This window comes from Rhipicephalus microplus, chromosome 8, assembly GCF_043290135.1.
Source record: "Rhipicephalus microplus isolate Deutch F79 chromosome 8, USDA_Rmic, whole genome shotgun sequence".
Taxonomy (NCBI): Eukaryota; Metazoa; Arthropoda; class Arachnida; order Ixodida; family Ixodidae; genus Rhipicephalus; species Rhipicephalus microplus.
Window position 1 is genome coordinate 66,414,187 of NC_134707.1, and position 21,702 is coordinate 66,435,888.

Consider the following 21,702-nt stretch of genomic DNA (forward strand, 5'->3'; position numbering starts at 1 on the left):
CACAGTTTTTTAACTGGTTTGCAAAAAACTTCTAGTTCGTTTTAAATTGGCACATAGAAATATGAACGTAAATTGAAGTAGATATATGTAGGTATATATAACCCCCTGTTTGGGTGGCAGCCCCCGCCACACAGCTGTAACTTGCTTTTTTGTTATTTTGTGGTTTTCAAAAACGTATGAACCTATAAATCAGTTCTTATACACCAATTGACTACTTGAGAAGCCATATTATTTATTGAAGTAGTGCCCAAACGACACAATAACACACGCATAAGCCCAAATACAGTCTAGAGCTTGTGTTTGGGTGCCCCGCCACGGTGGTCTAGTGGCTAAGGTACTCGGCTGCTGACCCGCAGGGCGCGGGCTGAAATCCCGGCGGCGGGGGCTGCATTTCCGATTTAGGCGGAAATGTTGTAGGCCCTTGTGCTCAGATTTGGGTGCACGTTAAAGAACCCCAGGTGATCTAAATTTCCGGAGCCCTCCACTACGGCGTCTCTCATAATCATATAGTGGTTTTGGGACGTTAAACCCTACATATCAATCAATCAAGCTTGTGTTTGGGTGATTTTAAATGGACCGTGATTGTGTCATTTGTGCGATTTTAACAAATAAAATTAAATTGGTGATGCTGAAGACACCCACCATTTCTTTATTATGCTATGCAGCTATCTGCCGCCAACTTTCTAGCCTTTTCTTGGTGCAGATTTTTTTACACGCGCGGTTACATGCAGATTGCATGCGAACACTGTAGATAGTATATATGCTTTTTTGTTAACAATGTATCTGTATACACCAGGTTATAATTAAAATACGATACTGCACATGATGAAATTGATGCATGTTCGGTGAATATCGATGACATGTGCTTGATATTTTGCAAAGACCTATTACGATACTGCACACGGTGAAATCGATGCATGATCAGTGAATATCGATGACATGTGCTTGGTATTTCGCTATGACCCATTACAATACTGCACACGATGTAATCGACGCATGATCGGTGAATATCGATGCCATGTGCTTGATATTTCGCAATGACCCAATACGATACTGCACATGATAAAATTTATGAATGATTCGTGAATATCGATGACATGTGCTTGATATTTCGCAATGACTTAATACGGTACTGCTTATGATGCATGATCGGTGAATATCGATAACTTGTGCTTGATATTTCGCAACGACTTAACACGATGAAATTGATGCATGATCTGGGAATATCGAAGACATGTGCTTGATAATTCGCAATGATTTGATACAATGCTGAACACAATGAAATTGATGCATGATCGAGGAGTATTCATGATATGTGTTTGATATTTTGCAACGGATTCATACGATACTGCTTATTATGCATGATCGGTGAATATCGATGACATGTGCTTAAATTTTCGCAAGGACTTATTACGATACTGCACACGACGAAATTGATGCATGATTAGTGAATATCGATGACATGTTCTTAATATTTCGCAACGACCTCATACGATACTGAACACGATGAAATTGATGCGTGATCGGTGAATATTGATGATATGTGCTTGATATTTCACAAAGAATTCGATGGATTTCTGAGCTAATGAGTGCCACGTGTATAACGCAGTCAGATGTGTGGTTTGAGGTGCTATACTTTTGCCATCGGCTGTAAACTCGTTACATTTTGTGGATGTATGTACTCACACACATGCAAACGCAATCAAGTTTTGATGGTGCTCTAGTTGTACTGCAAGGTATACTTCAAACTGAGAGTTACCAGCCCTGGCCACTTACACAGATTGACGATGTGCATAATTCTTCTCTTTGTATATGAATAGGTAATGCACAAACGCGGATATACTATGTGTTAATAATAAAATACCGTACTGTACATGATGAAATTTGCTCTATATCGGTGAATATTGATTACATGTGCTTGATATTTCGCAAAGACTTCGAGGAATTTCTGAGCTAATTATTATTTACCCAATGCACAGTTTATTAGCGCATTCAGAATTAGCGGTGGTTTGAGCTGATATCTTTGCCATCAGCCTGAAACTTGATCGATACATTCTGTGTACGTGTGTACGCGCACATGAAACCCCGTGCATGCGAATATTCTTAGAAAAAAAATACGACTCCCGGCCAGCACCAAAAAAATTATCTGGCTATGCGTTACAGAAATGTAAACACGTGTAAACAACTGCAATTAGGGGCTCATCATCACTGACAGACGAAATGCTTTCATTTTGTGGGTACGATTGCTGTGTTAATGCTGAAATACTTTCAAGCCCATCACCTAAATACATACTACCTATGTTATGGGCTCATGGCTGAGAAGTAAAACTAGTGCCTACCCTGTCCGCATGACGGGACACTGCACAATTGTGAAGTACTCAATGTAGTATTGCAGAGCGAGAAAAATTCACAACTGCACGCATCCGCAATTTCTTATTTAACTAGTTTAGAAAACTACATTGCTCTCACTGCACGAGCTATCTATCGGCAATGTGCATGTTTCCTTCCCGATTCCACAACATGTATTCCCTTCACTTCAAGGTCAACACTACACGGCAAGCGCCGCATCTGACGGCAGAATCGGACCCTTCTCCTGAAGCATCGCTATTAAACTCGAGCGCCGCAACACAAACAGAGCGACGTCAATTCAGTGATCTCGACGTTCAGTTATATACATATGCTTGTCAGCTTTCAAGAGTCTTTATACATGGGTTCAAATCTTTCTATATGCATGAGTGACTTGTTTTGTTCGGACTTGACCATATACATTGGTTGTACCGGCTTGGACACTCGCAAAAAACGATGCAAACCTTACTTGATTGAAATTGTTTTTGGCATTCGAGGCCAGCTAGGTCATCTGGCGATAATCACAGACGCGAAGCGCGAGTTAGCAGCGAAAAACAAATACCAGAGAAAGCGAGCAGCGCGAAGCAGCCGCGAGTTTCCCACTCGCAGCGAAGAAATGCGTCTCTTTTTTTTTGTTGATGATAGTACTAACAGCGCCATCTCGCCTCGCTGACTGGCAGTTTAGTACGCCGCCGTTACATATTTGCATGTTATTTTGATACAACAGCCCGAAGGTGAAGTTACCGTTCTCTAAATTGGTAGGTGTTCTGTGGTCAGGTCATGTACGGAACTTCGATCCGAAAGTCGTCAACAAGTTCACGCCTGTGGACACCTATTTTGTGTACTGGGACGGTGAAGACTCTACTAGAGGAAGCTTCTATGACGCCGACCTTCTGCATGTGACTGGTGGACTGCCATGCTCTTATAAACCGCATGCCTTGCTTATTTGTGGTCTTCAAATCAGGATACGCAGACCTATGCTTACATTTCTAAGCGGCCCATTTTATTTCTCATATGACTGCTCAATGTCGACGTGCAAGGTTGACCTTGCAGGTACGCGCAGTTTGATAAAAAAGGACACGATGCTTATTAAAGCTTCTCAGTACCATCTTGAATCTCTACAATGTCGCCCTGGTATCTGTTCTTCTAAACAAGGTTTGTGATTTACGCCATCGCGCCGTTTGCTAAAGCACAACCCTGTCAACGGGAAGTACATCGATTCTTGGTTCGCTCAAATGTCGTCTGCTTTTGCATTCCGCGTCAATGACGATGATGAGATTGTTTATTTCTATTGAGAAAACAATTATGCAGCATTATAAAATATATTTCATTAACAGAATTATTACGGACTCTTGTAATAATAATTAGTCGTAATAAAACACGTATATAAAGAAAATACCTAGTCTGTACCTAGTATAACTGTCAGTTCAAGCGCACGCTTAAACAAAAAGGAAAAGAGCACAAGCGCTTTCTCGCAACTAAACTGTTTATTAGAAAGGAAAGAATATATATACAGGCCACCACACGCATGCGTTCTTTTTTGATTGCCTGTATATATATTCTTGTCTTTTTAATAAAATGTTTAGTTGCGAGAAAGCGCTTGTCCTCTCTTCCTTTTTGTTTATTTTTGCTCTTGAACTGACAGTTATACCATGCATATCTAACGGGCCCTACTTCTGATTCTGCACCTATTGCCATCTCTCGCCGCTATAGCAACTTTCCCAATAAATAACATGGCCACTGCGGACGTAAGCGTATTATGGCTAGCGTGGTGAGCTTTTCTAGATATGTGCTGAGTTTCTGAACGCTGCACAGATGAACCCCTGTTTATCACACCTACAGTAATAGATTGTAAGAATGCGTACAGGAAGAATGCCATTTGGTAGCCGATGCGCTTTTGCTGTAGCCGCTTCACAGTTGCGTTAGTACTACCTACGCTCGACTCGCTACCTACCGTCTGGTGTTATGCTTGAAGAAAGAAGCAGAGAATCGATAGAAATGAATGTGATATTTCTTCGTGCGTGGCCGGAAGGACCTCATGTCACCGATGGAGTAGATCAAAAACGTTAAGTAGCACGCGAAGAGATTTGTTTTGGCAGCCTGTCGGCTGCTCGGGTGGCGCCCGGTCCTCGGAATAGCGTCCTTGACTGAACTCGACAGCTGCTTGTCTGCATACCGCGGACACTGGCGTAAAAAACTGTAAATTTTACAGATTTCGAATTTAGAAAACGTGATTGTGAAGTTACATTTTGCGTTCGTATGCGCACATGCAAGCCCGTGCACGAACACGCATAAAGAAAAATTGGATCCCCGCACAAAAAAAAGATTTCTGTGTAAGCCTAACAACTGTATACACGGGTAAACAGCTTCACGGCAAACACCGCAATAGTGAAGCCTTGTTCCATTCAGCTGTACTAAATAATTTTTATTAAAGTGGGATATCGTTCAGGAATACTATTTGCGTTGTGACGTTCCGTTGTTCGCGTTGACTTCCTATGAACTTTGACAAGCTAGCGTAGTGATTAGATTATACTTAATAAAATAAAATGTTCTCGAACAAATGTGCAGCCGTAAGTTTACCACTTGGGATATCTCAATCTTATTATTGGTGCGCCTTATTTACTGTATGTGGTCTTGCACTTTTGCAAGACTGACATTAGTTTTGCTGTCTTTACTGAAATCATTTTACTGAAATGTTTGGTCTGGCCTGTCAGAACAGCCCTAACTGAAAATTATGCTGATAGAAAAAAACTGAATTTCCAAAGTCTCTGTGGCCATTTTGGCCAAAACAGCATAGTTCTCAATGCCTCTCAGGACACATTTTTATAGTGTCGCGCAGGTGCAGCAAGTCTTATTGTAAAGCGACTTCTTAATTTTGTGGAATCCTTAATTCTATATTCAGAATCCGAGGAAGAAATGAACAGCTACCTAAGTTCATGGCGTGTGCATCACACCAAGAAAAACAAAAAAGGCCCACAGACTTCAACCACACAGGTAAGGACAATTTTGTTTGTTTTTAAAACGTATTAGGTACATACGGCTTCCTGTCTTGCTGCTGGTTAGAGCGATTGAAAGAATGAAATATGTGTTAATCTGCCTCATAGCGAAAATCTTTACTGGGCTAGTCATAATTATTGCGTGCGAAAAACTTTCTTGCTCAGCTTGTCGTAGGTTGTCGTACAATAAATTATTAAATTGGAAAGTAGGCACACCATAAAGCAGTACTTGGAATCTTGGCATATTCACACGAAACCTGGAAACATAAACCCTCCCACTTGTGCATGTGCACGGCAATCGAGGCCAACGAAACATGCAACACTTTCACAAAAGTAGTTGCAGGAACTACAGTGGAAAGGGAGGCAATGAGTGAAGCAAAAATGCTAGCTTTGGAGCGAGCCGGCCAGACAGAATTCTCTAGAAGAGACTGAATAAGTCTCGAAACGTAAAGACAGCTTTGAGAACTGAAAAACAAACTTGGCTAGACAGTTTTTATCTAAGGATTTCGTCCAGTCAGATTTCTGCTGATTGTTTACCTTTAAATGTTTATTACATGCTGGAATGTTAAGACTTTAGGTAGTTTCTATTTCAGAGCATTTGAAGAGAAGGAGGGGTACCGGGGTATGCTGTGTCTGGTCGTGAAAAACTTATGTCAAGTGAATGCGAATACGAGCTGGATGGCTGGTCAGTGTACCATATCAGTGCTGATGTTTCATGTACTGTGTTGGGTGCTACGAGTTATTGTTTCTGTGATTGTGAAACTAAGCTTTTTATCGTGTATAGTAATTGGTGTCACGCGCGAAACAGAAGGAGCCATATTATCAGTCACAAATACGCCACATCTGAGCATGCGCGACACCAATTATGTGCGTGCCCTGCAGTTTCCACCGTTTCTTGACTCTGCAGCCGTGATGGCGGCTTTGGCCGTCAAATCGCTGTCAACATTACGAAATCTAAGTAAAACAACAAAAAAGAAAAATTGTCGCTTCGTAATACCATTTCACAGTGACAACGGTTTTAATTCGTCTTTCTTTCTTGTTTTTTGTTTTGTTGAAAAATCGCTCTGAGCGCTTTTGATGGCCAGAGCAGTTGTTGCATTCGCGATCATAATCAGTGATCAGTATTGCGAGGCAGGCACACCACTGGCGCCGCGCGTGCACAGATGTGGTCTATTGGCGACCGCAGGTGTCACCCATGCTGTTTGCAACACGACGCTCCGTTGTTATAGACAGCCGAGTTGAGCATTGTACAAACATCGGATAATTGAAACTTGGACGCTGTATTCCGCCTACATACTATTTTATTTCGGAATACTCCTGCTAGGTGGCAGCAGTGACTAGAAAGTACAAAACACAAGAAGCCTACGTGATTGATATCGTCGAACGCACTGCTTCAAACATGGAGGCGTGAGTTGCCAATACTACAGTTGACGTTCAAAGCATGAAACTTCCAAGTTATTCTCTCGCTGAAGGGCAATCACTTGTGAATACGCCCCTTACTGGTAGACCGGCTGCGTACTCATTGAACTTTTCCAGACAACTGGTTGGAACTTTCTTGAAATCTTTGGCCCACAGTTCGTAACCTGGAATAGAATGCAAGGTATAAATCAGTGCCACAGAATACGACAAACATGTTCCTAAGCTGAAAATTAATGCCTCAACACAACGTAAAACGATGCATAGTTATGAAACATAAAAAAAGTATTCTTCGGTGTGGTGTTTTTTTTGTAACCTACAAGATATTCATACTTCTTCAGCATACACAGTGATAAAAACTTAAGTATGTTCATCGATTCATCTCAGAATAATTTGCGCACATTCTGAAACAGAGTAATAAATACTTCAAAGTAAACGAAGGCCTGATATGCTAAATGACGCTTCTAATCTTACAAAACACGCCTGGAAATAACCAGGTACGCACATGACGCAATGTGTGCAATGTGTTCTCGCTGCATTGTACAATTATTTCGATTGTTGTCCGTAGCTTTGGCTGGTAGCACTATATCCAAAGGCTATCTTGCCTGCTGGGTCTCAGTAACCCTATTGAGGCTGTGTTCAAGCCCCAGTTTTGGGGTCACCCATATTTTCTTGAGTTTCATATGCCACCAAATTTGAGAAGCAGGTACAATAAGCGTTTTCCGTTAAATACATAGCGATAGGCGTGTTATCGGTACGAACATTCCCGCGTTACAGTTTAGGATAAAACTTTGAGGAAAACTTTTTATATGCACGCATAAATGTTGCCGACTTTAACAATCAATAGCGGGTGGAATACATTCATTTTTTTCTAATAAATATGTTTTTCTCTATGTTTGCAAACAAAATATTAGTATTTCAATTTTCAATGACCCTGTGGTGATAAACGAATGGCATACTGCAGTTTTAGTGGACCAGGGTAGAAGTTTATTCAGCCAACGAAGCTTCTTCATATATATATATATATATATATATATATATATATATATATATATATATATATATATATATATATATATATATATATTTAAGGTGTACTTACAGCGATGCCTGAGACAGCGCCCAAAAAGAGAATGAAAAACAACATTTCGAGTGAACTTTCTGGCATTGCTTATCTTACATTTTCTTGGCTAAGCTATCAGTTTCAGCTGTAGAAACATTTGTGTCGTTGTCATCAATGATATGGGTTTATGAATAAAGGTTGAACGAAGCTTCGTGTGAGAAAAAAGAGTTATATAAACTATTTTTATGTGCACTTCTTTTATATGGCGTCTACAACACGTGCACGAAATTACAAGAAAGAATATCATTTATCTATTTTCGTCTCAAATAAGAAACTCGTGAACTGTGCTCTACGTTAAGCAAAGAGAAAAACAAATAACAGGCAGCTCATTCAGTTATCTAGTAATTAAATTCTTGAAACACTCAAAGTGAATACTTCAGGAAAAATGCATGATACCTTCGCGAGAGCGCTGTGTTACAATTTCTGGTTGGAATGAAAGTCATTAAAATTACGTACCTCCCTCAGTTCCGTCTGCACCAAGAGCGTAAACCACGTAGCAATTATCGTCAGAGTATGCGAGGACGTCTGTGAAAACTTGTCCATCTACGAGCGAACATAAAAATTATGCATAGTGCAAGACTGCAGTGTGTGTGAAAGTGTTGAGGATTAGATGCATTTAAACATTGGGAAAGTGTCTTATCGCACCTACTTATTTTATGGGATTACGGTGGCTCCAGCCTTCAACCTTGAAACTATGCATCTGTTTTTTTTTTTTTGCAGTTGAACCACAGAAGTTGGGGATCACCGCTTCATTTGATTAGCTTTTTCTTTTGTGAAACCCTTGAAGTGTTGAGCAACATCACTTTAAAACATTACGATGAGTTTGCGAGGCTCTGAATGCTGTATTTTGTGGTTAAGTAGCACGAGATAGAATTATGAGCCAAAAACTAAACAATGATATAAACAACAAGGCTAAAGGTGTCCAATAAGTGGAAATGTGACTCTAGCTGGTAATGTGTGAAAAGTCTCATTGCTTCCAACATACAGATGTGAGTTCTATACTTGGTGACAATGTGTGCAGTTCGTGTAATCTTGAGTGATTGTCAAACATGAAAAGACATTTGAAAAAAAGAAAAAATACAACACCATTCAGCTTACCCCAGGGAACTGACTTAAAGCCGAACGATTCACTTGATTATATGACGCGTTCACAAGCAAATCACACGCTAGATGCGTCAAGAAGCGAGAAACCAGGGAAAATGCGCTACACTATTTGAAACTCAACACAACAAGATGAAAACCAATACAGACTGCTACGATAATAAACAAGACGAATTTATATAGCGTTTCTTTGTTGGGGAAATATTTATTTTTGACTTAGTGCACTAGCAGGGAATTTCTGTTACTTTCGGTGGTATTTTTGAGGGCAAAAGTCAGACAAACCTCAGTAAGTTGCAGCAATTATAAGAGAAATTGTTTGTGCTCTTCTGCTCTAATAAAACAGCGTGTAAATAAATTATTTTGGCATAATAAATTTAGCTTGCTGTTCTTTTACATGGGTGTTTTTACAGCGGTTTTTTTCTGCGAATATCAGCAGCAGTGCCTTCAGAGCCCTATTGATCCTAAAAGCACTCGTGATTTCATTTTGTGGTTGAGTGACGCACCTCTTTGAGTCTATCAATCCCTTCAATAAACATTTACTTCACTACATAAATTTCACTGGTCACCTCCTTTTCACATATCATGAAAAAAGAGCAAGTACACATTATTTCAGAGGAAGTCACAGTGTTCTTACAGCTAGTGCTGGCATAAAAATTCCGCCCACACAAAACGCACGCCTAAGATCTTGCTGCTTTATCTAGTCAACGGTAAGTGTTTAAAGAGCCACTCACCAGGTTTGACAAGTTTGAGCTGACACGCGCAATGCGTAGATGAGGCGTTCATGATAACGTCTGCCAAAATTTGCAATGCTACGCGCCGCGGAAATGGGTCAAAATTCAAAACGAACGCTGCTCCTCTTTCCCTCTGCCGGCGCACGATTAGAGAATGAGGGCATGACGTGGACGTGTGAATGGCCCTACGTACACACCAATGCAGTGACGTTGGTCATCTACGTAGATGACTCTGCTCTGACGTTGTCAGCAGTATACCACGTGACATGGCAAAAATTATTTAACACATTATGTGTAGCTTATGTATTTGTTACCTCAAGAGAATAATAAAACTTGAGATAGAGAATGAGACGACTAAAAACTGTGCGCGTTTTTCTTTCATTATTTCCCGTGAAACGCTACGGGATGCGGAGCTAAGGTGCCAGCGTTTCGAATGCGTTCGTGTCCCCGTGGTCAGAGCATTAAGCAGACGACCGCCGTGGAACGCTCTTACGCGTTCGTGCACTCATTGTGCTCATTTACTCTACCACGTCTAAGCCAGCGTTTCCAAATCATCCCGCAGAAACAGGCAGAAGACGACAAAATAATGCTGGTCAACAAAGCAACGTTGCTCACGTGCTTGGGGGATGCACTTGTTTGGGCACATCTTGCGCACGCAACCTCTTGTTCAGATGCCGGAAAGCGTGGGAAAGAGCTTTGTCTTGCAAAGGCTACGCGGAGGAGCGGCAACGGTTTCGAGCTCGTTTCGTGCCGCTTCAAAAAAAAACCTGTTTTCTCCACTCGTGATGAACCAATTCGAAAATTTTTGTGGGAAAATGTTCCTCATCAGACACCTAACAACTTTACTGTCTAACTGAAATTCGGTATGGGGACTGGTAAGTGGCCCTTAATTTTTCGGATTTACGCTTTGTGCATCCAAAATAACATAAACTGATACAGAAGACATAACAGCGAAACTTACCTTTCGTCACGTATGTGATTGCGTTTTCTTTACTGTAGCCGTACATTTTAACAGCAGTTGCCTTTTCTTGAGAACTTTGGCTGGAAGTTTTGTTGAAAAAGTGTGCAGGTGTATCTGCAGGCTCACGTTCATGCAACAATATTTAGAAGACACAATATCCTGAAACGCTCTTCTTACGAAGATAGTGTAATAAACCATATCATTAAAGCCGACCAGGTTATCATTGGATAATTTGCTAACGAAAACGAGAAATAAAATTAGGTCTGCGTTGTCACAGAAACGTAAATATAGACAATACGGCCCGCTTTTGTATAGTGGTGAACACGCTGCGTATATAATAGTATAGTAGGGTTGCGAGATATTTAACCGAGTATTTTTCTTGCTTTTCTAAAATTCACCGCCATTGGGTGTCCCCATCTCCGAATGCTGTTATATTATAAGTGGTGCCGTTTTACATAACGTGGCCCTTTGATCACCATAATCCCAGGATAATACACGGAGCCGTCGCGTGGAAACTGGTCAAGACATGTTCTTAAGAAAACAATATATGCATTCTAAGAATTTAGACATAGGTTAAAAATGCACCAACAAGTCATGTTGAGATTCAAAGTTTTTATCCTGTAAATCCATCTTTTCGTACTGGAATAGATGGATTACGAAAGGGTCTTTCTTATGTTTGATGCATTTGCATTACATGAATGGACACTTTGCATTAGGATATCACAGCTTGTGCTCGCATCCTAACTGAGAATGCCCGAGACGCAAGATTTTCAACATGTTTAGCTTGTTCGATGTTTCTACTATGGACCCAGTAGTTTACGCTCGGAACGAATACCATATAGGTTTAACTGATGCACACTCAGTGAAGCATAGAAGTGCAAAAATCTGTCAGTTGTGATTAAGCGTCAAGGTTCTTTGTGTTGTAGCTTTCTACAAACGAATGGAATTCTGGATGTATTATCCTATTCCTCTCTGTAAATATTTTCACAGCAGTCATTAGGCGTAACCATTTCTAATTAAAGCCCCGCAAAACCACAAGATATATCTATATTGTGCTTCACGATTTTCAGTACAGCTCAAGAGTACAATCAGGCACTGAAATTTGGAATCATAAGGTAATGAGTTTTCTTCCACACACCTTTTTTCTTCGCCCGACTTTATTTAACAAATTTTAACAGAAGCGGTATTATTGTATTCGACTATATAATAAGCATTACCATCAGCGCCTATAAATATTTCACTTGAGTTATGCTTTTAGCCTGCTTAACCCTCTGGGATGAGATTAGGAAAGGCTGAAGCACAGATTCTCTCTGGCTCTTCTAAATACACGGTGATAATTTTCTAGAATAGGTTGAAAAACAAAACCCTACTAGTAGTCCGTAGGACACATACTATTGTATGTGTGCTCTCTCTGTGTCATCATCGCGGCCCTAAAGCCAGTTACAATAATTTGCTGCTCACGTAGACAGCCGACTTTACTCTGAGAAGTAGCTTATCACTGTTCAAGAATGTGTAGGCCAAAACTAACGCCGCATTGATTGATTGATATGTGGGGTTTAACGTCCCAAAACCACCATATGATTATGAGAGACTCCGTAGTGGAGGGCTCCGGAAATTTCGACCACCTGGGGTTCTTTAACGTGCACCCAAATCTGAGCACACGGGCCTACAACATTTCCACCTAAATCGGAAATGCAGCCGCCGCTGCCGGGATTCGAACCCGCGACCTGCGGGTCAGCAGCCGAGTACCTTAGCCACTAGACCACCGCGGCGGGGCAAGGCTAACGCGCATAAACTACCATTGTATCATCGCACCAATTGTAAAACCGCTTTTAAACTGGCACCACCGTCTTTCATTATATATTCTTTTTCTACTATATCAGTACAGTTTAGAGCAGAATGTAGTAATTTAAAAGCTCAATCCCAAAAAAAAATTCTCGGGAGAATGATACTGACTGCAAAATGTTTTGAGTATAAATACAGCAGTAAAACTACTTAGGTACTATGTGGTACTTTTTTTGCTTGAATTTAGGAGTTTTGGTTAAAAATATCAAAGAAGAAGGACTATATGATCAATGACAACGTGCAAGAATCAAAGCACCTACTATCTTAATCATAAAAAACGTTAACAAAGGGATGGGTGGCAATCCACATTGTTTGGGCCGCCTAGCGTCAGTCGGCTAGCCCGATGGCCCGCATCAACTTTAATACGCTTTCCTTTCTAAGATTATTTGTGCCTTCATTTTTGGTCATCATTGAGTTAAATTCTTGCTCTGATTGGCTGTTGGCAGGATTGACATGTGGTAGGCGATGCTGCCTATATATGATGTTCCCTCTTTCCAATTATTTCTGGTGCTTGACGTATCTTTCTCTATACAAAGTAATTTGGGCATAACAGCAATACTTACGTTAGGTTTTGTATGTGATTGCGCTTTATTGTAAAGTGTGGCATTGAGCTGTTTTAGTAACTGATTACTAAACTTCTCAGCGCGAAAAAATTTAGAAAATGAGCACAAGAGACTTCGACGAGCGCCTGATCTTTTGCGTAACTTGTTTGAATTTGTGGGCGTAGAAGTTCACTAATTATTTATTCTCACCAGGTGTATCCTATAGGCATCCAGAAGGCAATTCTAGCGCTACGGTGATGCCGGAAGCAAACAAAGATTGGCGAAGTGCAAAATGAATTCATATTTCAGTTCAACATGCAGCCTCTACAATATCGAACGTCTTGAGGCTACGCAGATCAACAGCCACACTCGCCTCTGCTCGCATTTCATTTTATAGTGTCAGTATTAGTGGCGCACTAACTCTTTTTGCGGGGGGGGGCTAGCCTACCTCACTCGTAAGGTGGGATGCACACACAGACAGACACATACACACGAATATATATATATATAAATATATATATATATATATATATATATATATATATATATATATATATATATATATATATATATATATATATGACGCTATGAAGAATGGGTGACGTGGCCTGGCTCATACTCCATGTTTATTCTATTGTCACTTGTTCTTCATCTACTTCTCCTAACCCTGTCTACGTTCTGACGTCACAAGTTTCCCCCCTCGCCGAAGGAAGTCGCGTTAGACGAACAGAAATTAAAAACTGAACGTGCATGGCCTAAAAGTGAACACTGTCAAAAAAGGGAAGAGTTCCAAGTCCCACGAAATTTCTGTAAACACACTTTAGCTTCACAGGAGAGTGCAGCAGTCCGGTAAGTGCTGAAGTTCTGGTGGGCGAGGCTGACTGTTACGTACTGGAAAACACAAGTACACCTTGAACGTAGAAACTGCACATGATGAAACTGATTGTATACTTGCAAAGAATGAACGTGGTGTGAATGCTTTGGAGAACCAGCAGCTGGATTTGTATAAGCGTCGCGCTCTCTGCCTTGATTGGTACACATGCAGTGCCACTCGTCTGTTTGTTTGCCAAGACTGATGCCATGATTTCCGTGTCTTTCCATAATACAGGGTGTGGTTTTGTGCCTTCTTCGTCGCTCTGTGTCCTGTTGTTTGAACAGCTTTGATTGAAGACTGAATCTTGATCTCTTTTGGAGAAAACTTGCGCGATGTTCCTTCTTGCGAAAATGCCTTGAATTAGAAGACTTGTTTGTCTTATGCAAGAAATATTTAGTTGACGTCGCTTCACTTGACCCGCTTATAGGCGCCTTTGTTTAATCCTCGAGTGTTCTTCCAAAGATTTTTCCGTTCGTAGTCGTCCTTGCTGGTGTAGCCCATAGAGATTCTGTTGTTCTTGGGCTTGTTTTTGCTGGCATTGATGGTGTACATGAGGAAGGAGCTGAGGTGGCAGCTTTTTTGGACCATGGCACTGAATTTCTCGGCGAATCGAGGTGGTGTCCAATAGGCAGATGGTAGTCAGTGGACTCTTTTGTTGCATTTAGGGTATTGAAGGTTGTGCGCTCGAATTAACTGGAGACTCTTGGGAGGGTCTTGTGACGCTGTTCCTAATGGACGCTTCTGGCTCTCGGCAACGTGTGCGATTCGATGCTTCCGAGTCACCTGTGTTCTCAAGATTCCCAGGTGTCCATGGACTCAATGGTGACACCGCAGCAGGCGTAGTTTGGTCAAATTTCAGTCGGAAATGTTTGTCTTTCTGTGTAACTAACGAGTTAAGCTGTTCTGATGCATGCATCTGCTCTGCACAGAAGGGACAGATCCTGGCTGAGTATCTTCAGGGTTCCTCACCTCTATATCAACCGCAGTAAGCATGTGAGATGCGAGGTGAGCGCTGTGAGCAACTGAAGAGCCAAGCGACGGAAAAGTTGGAGGTGGTCGAAGTGCGCGAGACGGAAAGCACTGTGCACAGGGTGGCTCCTTAATGTGAGTGCTACGGTGCAGTGATGACGTAAAGGTTGTTTTTTGATCGCGCAGTTGCAAAACGCTGTGCAGTGAAGGGTACACTTTTCCTGCAAACAGACGTGGCTGCCTTTCATTGAGAGTGCGCTGTAATTGCTCTTGTTTCAAGGCCGAATTATTTTAGCTGTCCCAATGCGTGAGCAGTGCTTTTGACTGCGGCGACCGAGTGCGATTGTCTGTGGATGGTCGGTTATAAGCGAATCTTCATCGTAGTCATCATTGTATTTTTTAAACCAAACGATCAGTTCTTTTTTGATATTTTCGCATGACTCGTCGTTTTGAAATATGTGGATGAGGTAAAGTTTAAATGCCTCGCCGGTGACGTAGTCACTGAAGTTCGTAACCATTTCCCGTTCCAACCAAGATGTGGCGGTAGCGTGGAGCTCGAACAGGTCGAACCAGTCCTGTACAGGTCCATCGTCAGCTGCTCCGGTGTACTTGGGGTTGGGAAAGTCGGTCGATGGTTCTGCCATGATGCCGGTTACTGCTTGCGCCTGAGATCACCTCTTCTGTGGTCGACATTCACTTGAGGGGCACTGCCGGTGGCTTAGTGAATGATTTGTGGCTGATGAGCGGCGGCGAGGTCCTAATCCTGTCGACTAGTGTGACGCTAAGATGAAAGGTTGGCGTGGCCTGGCTCATGCCTCATGTTTATTCTATTCTCAATTCTTCCTCATCTACTTCTCTCCTTACTATCTCTGCCTGTTTACGTCACACACACAAACACACACACACACACGCACACACACATATATATATATATGTGTGTGTATTTATATATAATTATATATATATATATATATATATATATCAGGGAAGATAAATTTAATCACGCGCTCGTACATTGATATGAATTTGCGCCCACAAATAACTACCTGAACATCGAAAACGATCGTTTAGCTCATCGGCTCACAACAGCTTCGACCTAGCAGCGGTAATGATCTATCCTTCAAAAAATAGTTTTACGGAAGCAGCAAATACTTTGTACTTTAACTGGTACATAAAAAGTTTGTTCGTTCCAATTCATAACTGCTTCAACATGTCACACCATAAAAAAGCATAAAGAGGTGACGCAATATCATAGGGCCTCTTCTCAGCGCTTGCCTACAGCACTAGACACCAAAGCGCTGAATAGGTGACCCACACCACAAAGCGCCTACAAGAAACTTTACCCGAGCGGAAATTTCGGCAAAATTTTACTGTGTTGTAACATTGCTTCGTAACACTTCCAATGTAGCGTAAGAACATAAGTGAGTGATTACTACTGGGACGGAAAAAAATTGCCTTAATTGCTGGTTTCCTCAGCGTGCAGCCGAGAATAAGGTGGTTCAGCACTCCCCCCCCCCCCCCTGTCACTGTCCAAAGGGAGGTGGATCAATCCCCTCAAAAATTCAAATTTTCTTTTTGGTGGGTAGGGGGGGGGGGAAGCTTGCGTTTCCTTTGTGGCCAGGACTGATGCGCCGATGATAAGTATATACTTCTGCACTCAAATCACTCTCCAATCCTCTATTTCCTAACATTGCTGCTACCTGTTCCGCATTATACGTGTTTGCGGAAACGCATTACTAGTAATGCCGTTGTCGGTAACGCATTACTCTTTTAGGTATTTTATTAACACACTGATTAAAATTTCGAAACTGTAACTGGTAACGTACTGCCTGCCGTTAAGATTTTTCGGAAACACGACGTGCCAGGTTACTCGTTACTCTTTCAATGCGAAAATGGCACATTCCCAGAAGTTGCCCCAACAAATTGTTTTGTTGCAGCGTCGGACCGCTGTCGCCTACCTGACATCGACAAATAAAGCGTGGACGGAGTGTAGTTTGAGAAATTTGGGGGGTGTGGAAAGGTATCTTTAGCAGGCACCGATTTCAAGCGCGGACATAGAACGGTATAGAGCACTGTGGCTCGTTTTGGAAAGGCTGGCTATCCTAAGATGTTGCTGATTGCTGTCGCCGAAAGCACCTACAGAGCTCATAGCCACGTACAACGGGCTGCAAATTACAACGTACAGGAAAGCAAGGGCAGATGCGAAACAGTTGATATCATTTCTAACAAGCATCTGCTTTCTCAGTGCACACAGGTTGAAAAGATCGGCCGACGCGTTGGTGTGCATGCGGTTTTTTCGGCCCCTCACAAGTTGGCCTAGTTTTCACAGAGGAACAGTTCGTTCACGAGACATGAAGTTGGATGCCAGGTAAGGCATCGTCACCGATTTTTGGAATTTGTGTGAAGGGGGGGCGTAGTCTACAGAGCTTCTCTGTCGTGTTGAGCCTGCCACATCGACCAGAAAGGCAGGTGTTTCCATGGCTCTGTTTCGAAAGCACAACAATAATGTTCGGAAAAAGACCGACGGATTTCTGGCTATTCCTTGTTATAGCTGCGGCTGCCACCCTGTGCTCGACAGCTCCACAAATTTCTACCGGCACAGAGCCGATAGCCTGCTTTTGTAGCCCCGCCCAACAATCTAGGAAGGAAGCGATCCTTCTCTCCATGAAACTTGGTTTCATAGACGTTTTTCTGCTGCGGAAGCGTAGATAGCTGACGAAGCGCTTTTGCGCCCCAATCTGTCTCATCACACGAAAGTTGCCGATGGTATGCCAAACCTTCTTGCCAACTGCATGATGAGCATGTAATTTGTTGGCGTGTTCAATTTAGCCCTTGAAGCAATGGCAGACTGCGTTCTCGTTAACGTTTATAGTTAAAAAGCTCCCGAGCGAGCGAGGCTGATCTATAACACTTTTACATAAACGCTTCCAATTTTCGCGGTAAGTAAACCGGATAAATGAACGAGAAATGCTTGTGCACAAATATATTCCCACACGAATAGGCCGTTAAAACAATTCTTTACGTCTACAAACTTTGCGCATTTATTTTGCCCATAGAAGCAGCTGAAAGAATATCCGTAAATTCGTTGAAAGTCCAGTGGTGCGTCCTTAGCGGAGAGCGTTTATCCTTACGAGAATAGTTAACCCGGCTAGTTTGTGGGAATATATAATGAGGTGTTGATAATTGAACCTCATATTGTGCATTACTTGATGTTGAGACAAAGCGCTTTACTATGTGCTACAGTTTGAAGATATCGCATGTAACTATAGAGGCAGCAAACTATGAACTTCATGATATTCATTAGGTTCAGTGAAATTGGACAAACAAATCCAGTTAAATCAACATTTCGGGTAATATCGCCGTTTTGCTAAGAAGCATTGTGTGAAAAATAACTGTGAGATTTAAAATATACTTACTGAAAGTTCCTGCAGCAAAAAGAAAATGATTGATATTTATTATTGCTGAGTACCAGCAGAGGTAACGTTTGTTACTTTTTTTCTGTAACTGTCACGGTTACGCGTTACAGTTTTTTGTTGGTAACGTAGGCGGTAACGCGTTTCTTTTATATTGGTTTAACGAGTAACGTATTTGGTTACTTCAATTGGTCACGAAAACGACACTCTGACTGCACTTTCATACAGCCTATAGAGTTCCCCTCTTTAAATGAGTCAGTAACGTAAATATATCAAAACAATAAATATTCCTAGGAACGATTCTTAGGATTCCTATGATTGTCTTCTTGTGACATGGGTGGAAACCAGTGGGCCCTTTAGCATCGAATGCTTTCTAGGGGAGTTTGTTGGATTTATCGATGCAGTGCTATAGATCTATTTGTAAAATATTGCCTCCATGACATGGTGTCTCCTTATGTCACGTAAACGTGGACACAGCCACAATACGTGCCATTATTCATCGATCGACTGTACTCTGGGCAGTCGGGAGAATTGAGAGTATGAGAGATTACTTAGGCAAAGGACCGAACCGACTACGTTCGCATTAGGCAAAGAATTGTACTAAAGTGCTTATTTGGGCCGGTTGGTACATGGTCAACGAAGTGAAAAAACAGCGCGTAACACAGGACACAGGACAGAGAAGAGACGGAGACTCGTCCGTCTCTTCTCTGTCCTGTGTCCTGTGTTACGCGCTGTTTTTTCACTTCGTAGGCAAAGAATGTTTTCAAGGTTTTCAGTCACATCTTGGAGTAGACTGTGTATTGATCTCTCGTCCAAGCGGCAAAGAAAAATGATATTGAAACCGGTCAACGTGTCATTTTCCGACTCCTAAACCTTTTCTCCCGTGCACAGGCGTGTGGCCCTGTCGGCTGAATTTATGGATGTTTTTGAAGGCTTCGATGGCTGTTTTACTTCGATATTGTCGGCCCCGCCACAGTGATTTAGAGGCCAAAGTACTTGTCTGCTGACCCGCAGGCCGTGGGTTCTAACCTGGCTGTATCGGCGGCAGTTTCGAAGGAGGCGAAGATGCTGTAGGCCCATATGCTCACACTTTGGTGCTCGTAAAAAAAACCCACGTGGTGGATATTTTCGGAGCTTTTCACTACGGAGTCTCTCATAATCATATGGTGGTTTCGGGACATTAATCTCCCCGTATCTTCGATATTTTTACACAATTTCTTATTTCACCTTTCGTTTTCTCTCGGTTTTCACCCACAAAGTCTTACGAATGCTCAGACTATACAGCGCTCAATTCTTCAAGAAGGTTCGTGATCTCTGTATATTATTCTATTAAGATTGCTTGTAAGGACGAACACTGGATAATATTTTAGCACCTTGCTAATGCAAGTGATGTGCCTGGAGTTTTCACCGGCATATGTAAAAGCAGTGGCGCGCTTCGCCGCTTGTCAGTTTATTGATGGCTAACGCTCTGTTCGCCTTTATTAGTGCCAGTGTACGGCTTTCATCTAACTTCCCACTTACCACCCAAAAGTATGGCCAAATAAACAGTTTCATCAAAACTTTGACGTTGCTATATTCGTCTGCGTGACGACCACATGACAATATTGTGTTGATTTTTTGCATATCAAATAAGCAAGAAAGGTGTACTTACTAAATTGCATCAGCATCATTCATAAACATGAAAATTGCGTCAACGCTCTTCTCATTCTCATTGAAGGTGTCAAATCCAGCATACAGACATCTGAAGTTATTTCCCCACACTGGGTCAATCTTATAGGTTGCTTTTACCATGTCGTAAATATTGCCAACACTATTTTTGAGATGCTGAAATGGAATTTACGTAATTATTCTGGAGCTTAGACTGAAAATTTACTCTTTCCAGCAAGTTACTTGATAATTAGTTATGCAGCCTTATAAAGGTTTAATTTACAGAGTCTGCCTACATCTCCTCCATTGGTGTCACAAGATAAGAATATAGAATGCGAATTTAGACTGAAATTCGCGTGGCCACCGTCCTAGACAATGGCGGCCAAAGAGTCGAGCGCAAGTGCATACTGCAACAGTCCAATGCCTTATGACCTCCGTCTGGTATTACAAGCTTTGGCTTCACATAATTATAAGAGCATGTATATTCTATTTCAAAATAATCAGTTCTCAGAAATAGTATAAATATCGATGGGCGTCAGAGGCTAATGCAATGACGGAAGAGACAGAGAAGAAGGTGACATAGTTGAAAATGTTTCATTAGACAAATGCAAGAGGATGCTTTTTTTAGGTTTTTGTGCACAACCATGTTGCGAATATCATGCGTATGAAATACGTCTGTTCTGTTGCCGGAAGTTTTGTTCTCGGAAGTACAAGACGACGTCACTGTGTACGCCTCCTGTCATGATTCGTATGCTGTCTAGAGCATGGATTTCCCGAATCAGACTAGGAAGCACTACTCAGACGTATTGTTCAAAAAAAAAAAAACTCTAGCAGCAGACGCCTTGCCGTAAGACGTCACTTTAGGCGAAGGCGTACTGACGCTAGTGGTCCGCGTAAATTCTTACAGAAGCGTAGATTTTAGTGGAACATCAATTTGGCCAATCAGATGTGTTGTTAAATTAGGTTTATATTTTTGTGTTAGCGTAAAACATCCGAAAAGTTAAAATAAAATGTATGCATATAGAAGTAGTAATTGTTACGGGTATTAAAAGATACTTCGCTCCGGCTTTTCACCGGAAGGTATGCAAATAAAAGAAAAATCACAAGCCTATTATTACGCCATAAGTGCATAAAATATGTTCCTCTGCATTTATTACTCTTGTAAACAATTGATACTAAATATTCAACTCAAATCCCCAAGTTGAATTCGATGAAAGAGCAAGCGTTGGCCAACGAAAGAAGTTCAATCCTTGTGGAAGTCGGAAATAGACGGGCCTTGCCTACACCTTAACCAACTCAAGTAATAAGTCTACTGATGATCGTTTGTAAACTTTATGCGAGCACAAAAAAAGACGCTGTGTGGATATTTGGTGCTGTCTTGAGTTGTATTGTGTCTTGAAAATGTAAACTACATTCACTGGCTTTTAAGCTCATATGAAAGAAAAATATCATTCTCCTATATTTCTTCATGCAAAAATATCGCAACCAGGGCGAGTCATATTACCTTCAATGCATCTTGGTGTGCTCCATTTGCCGCTTCATCCACCCAAACTGGCTTATTGCCCTTAACGTAGCTTAGAACTGCAACGAAGGCAAGAGTGAGTACAAGAAGCTTCATGTTGAATTCCTTCGAGCTTCAGTCGGTGGATGGAGTGCTTGAGGGCTAAAGTCCTTCGTATTTATACACGGCGCTATAGAGGATTAACAATGAGGAAACATGAGGACATTTTCGCGTCAA

The 21,702-nt window shown here is 41.6% G+C and overlaps 2 protein-coding genes across 3 annotated transcripts in view; one reads left to right on the forward strand and one right to left on the reverse strand.

Annotated features, from left to right (window-relative positions):
- Positions 1-21,702, forward strand: part of LOC142769119 (uncharacterized) — a 29,846-nt gene that overhangs the window by 2,396 nt on the left and 5,748 nt on the right. Inside the window, exons 2-3 of one of the 2 annotated variants that reach the window (XM_075872058.1) lie at positions 5,249-5,340; positions 8,602-9,340. In XM_075872058.1, the coding sequence (XP_075728173.1) occupies positions 5,249-5,340; positions 8,602-8,642 (133 nt within the window). In that variant the 3' untranslated portion in view covers positions 8,643-9,340. Of the gene's footprint in view, positions 1-5,248; positions 5,341-8,601; positions 9,341-21,702 lie in introns of those variants that run through there. The other variant, XM_075872057.1, reaches the window with a different exon arrangement.
- On the reverse strand, positions 6,607-21,629 carry LOC142769118 (female-specific histamine-binding protein 1-like). The gene is made up of 5 exons (XM_075872056.1): positions 21,469-21,629; positions 19,969-20,141; positions 10,675-10,754; positions 8,338-8,424; positions 6,607-6,925 (listed from the first exon to the last, which is right to left on the reverse strand). Exons 1-5 carry the CDS (start codon positions 21,580-21,582, stop codon positions 6,798-6,800), a joined length of 582 nt encoding a protein of 193 aa, XP_075728171.1. The 5' UTR covers positions 21,583-21,629; the 3' UTR covers positions 6,607-6,797.

Coding starts and splice junctions, on each gene's coding strand:
- LOC142769118 (XM_075872056.1), bottom strand. CDS start 21,582: ATGAAGCTTCTTGTACTCACTCTTGCCTTCGTTGCAGTTCTAAGCTAC. Junction 20,142..21,468: donor CACACCAAGATGCATTGAAG/GTAATATGACTC, acceptor ATTCCATTTCAG/CATCTCAAAAATAGTGTTGG. Junction 8,425..10,674: donor AATCACATACGTGACGAAAG/GTAAGTTTCGCT, acceptor GTTCGCTCGTAG/ATGGACAAGTTTTCACAGAC.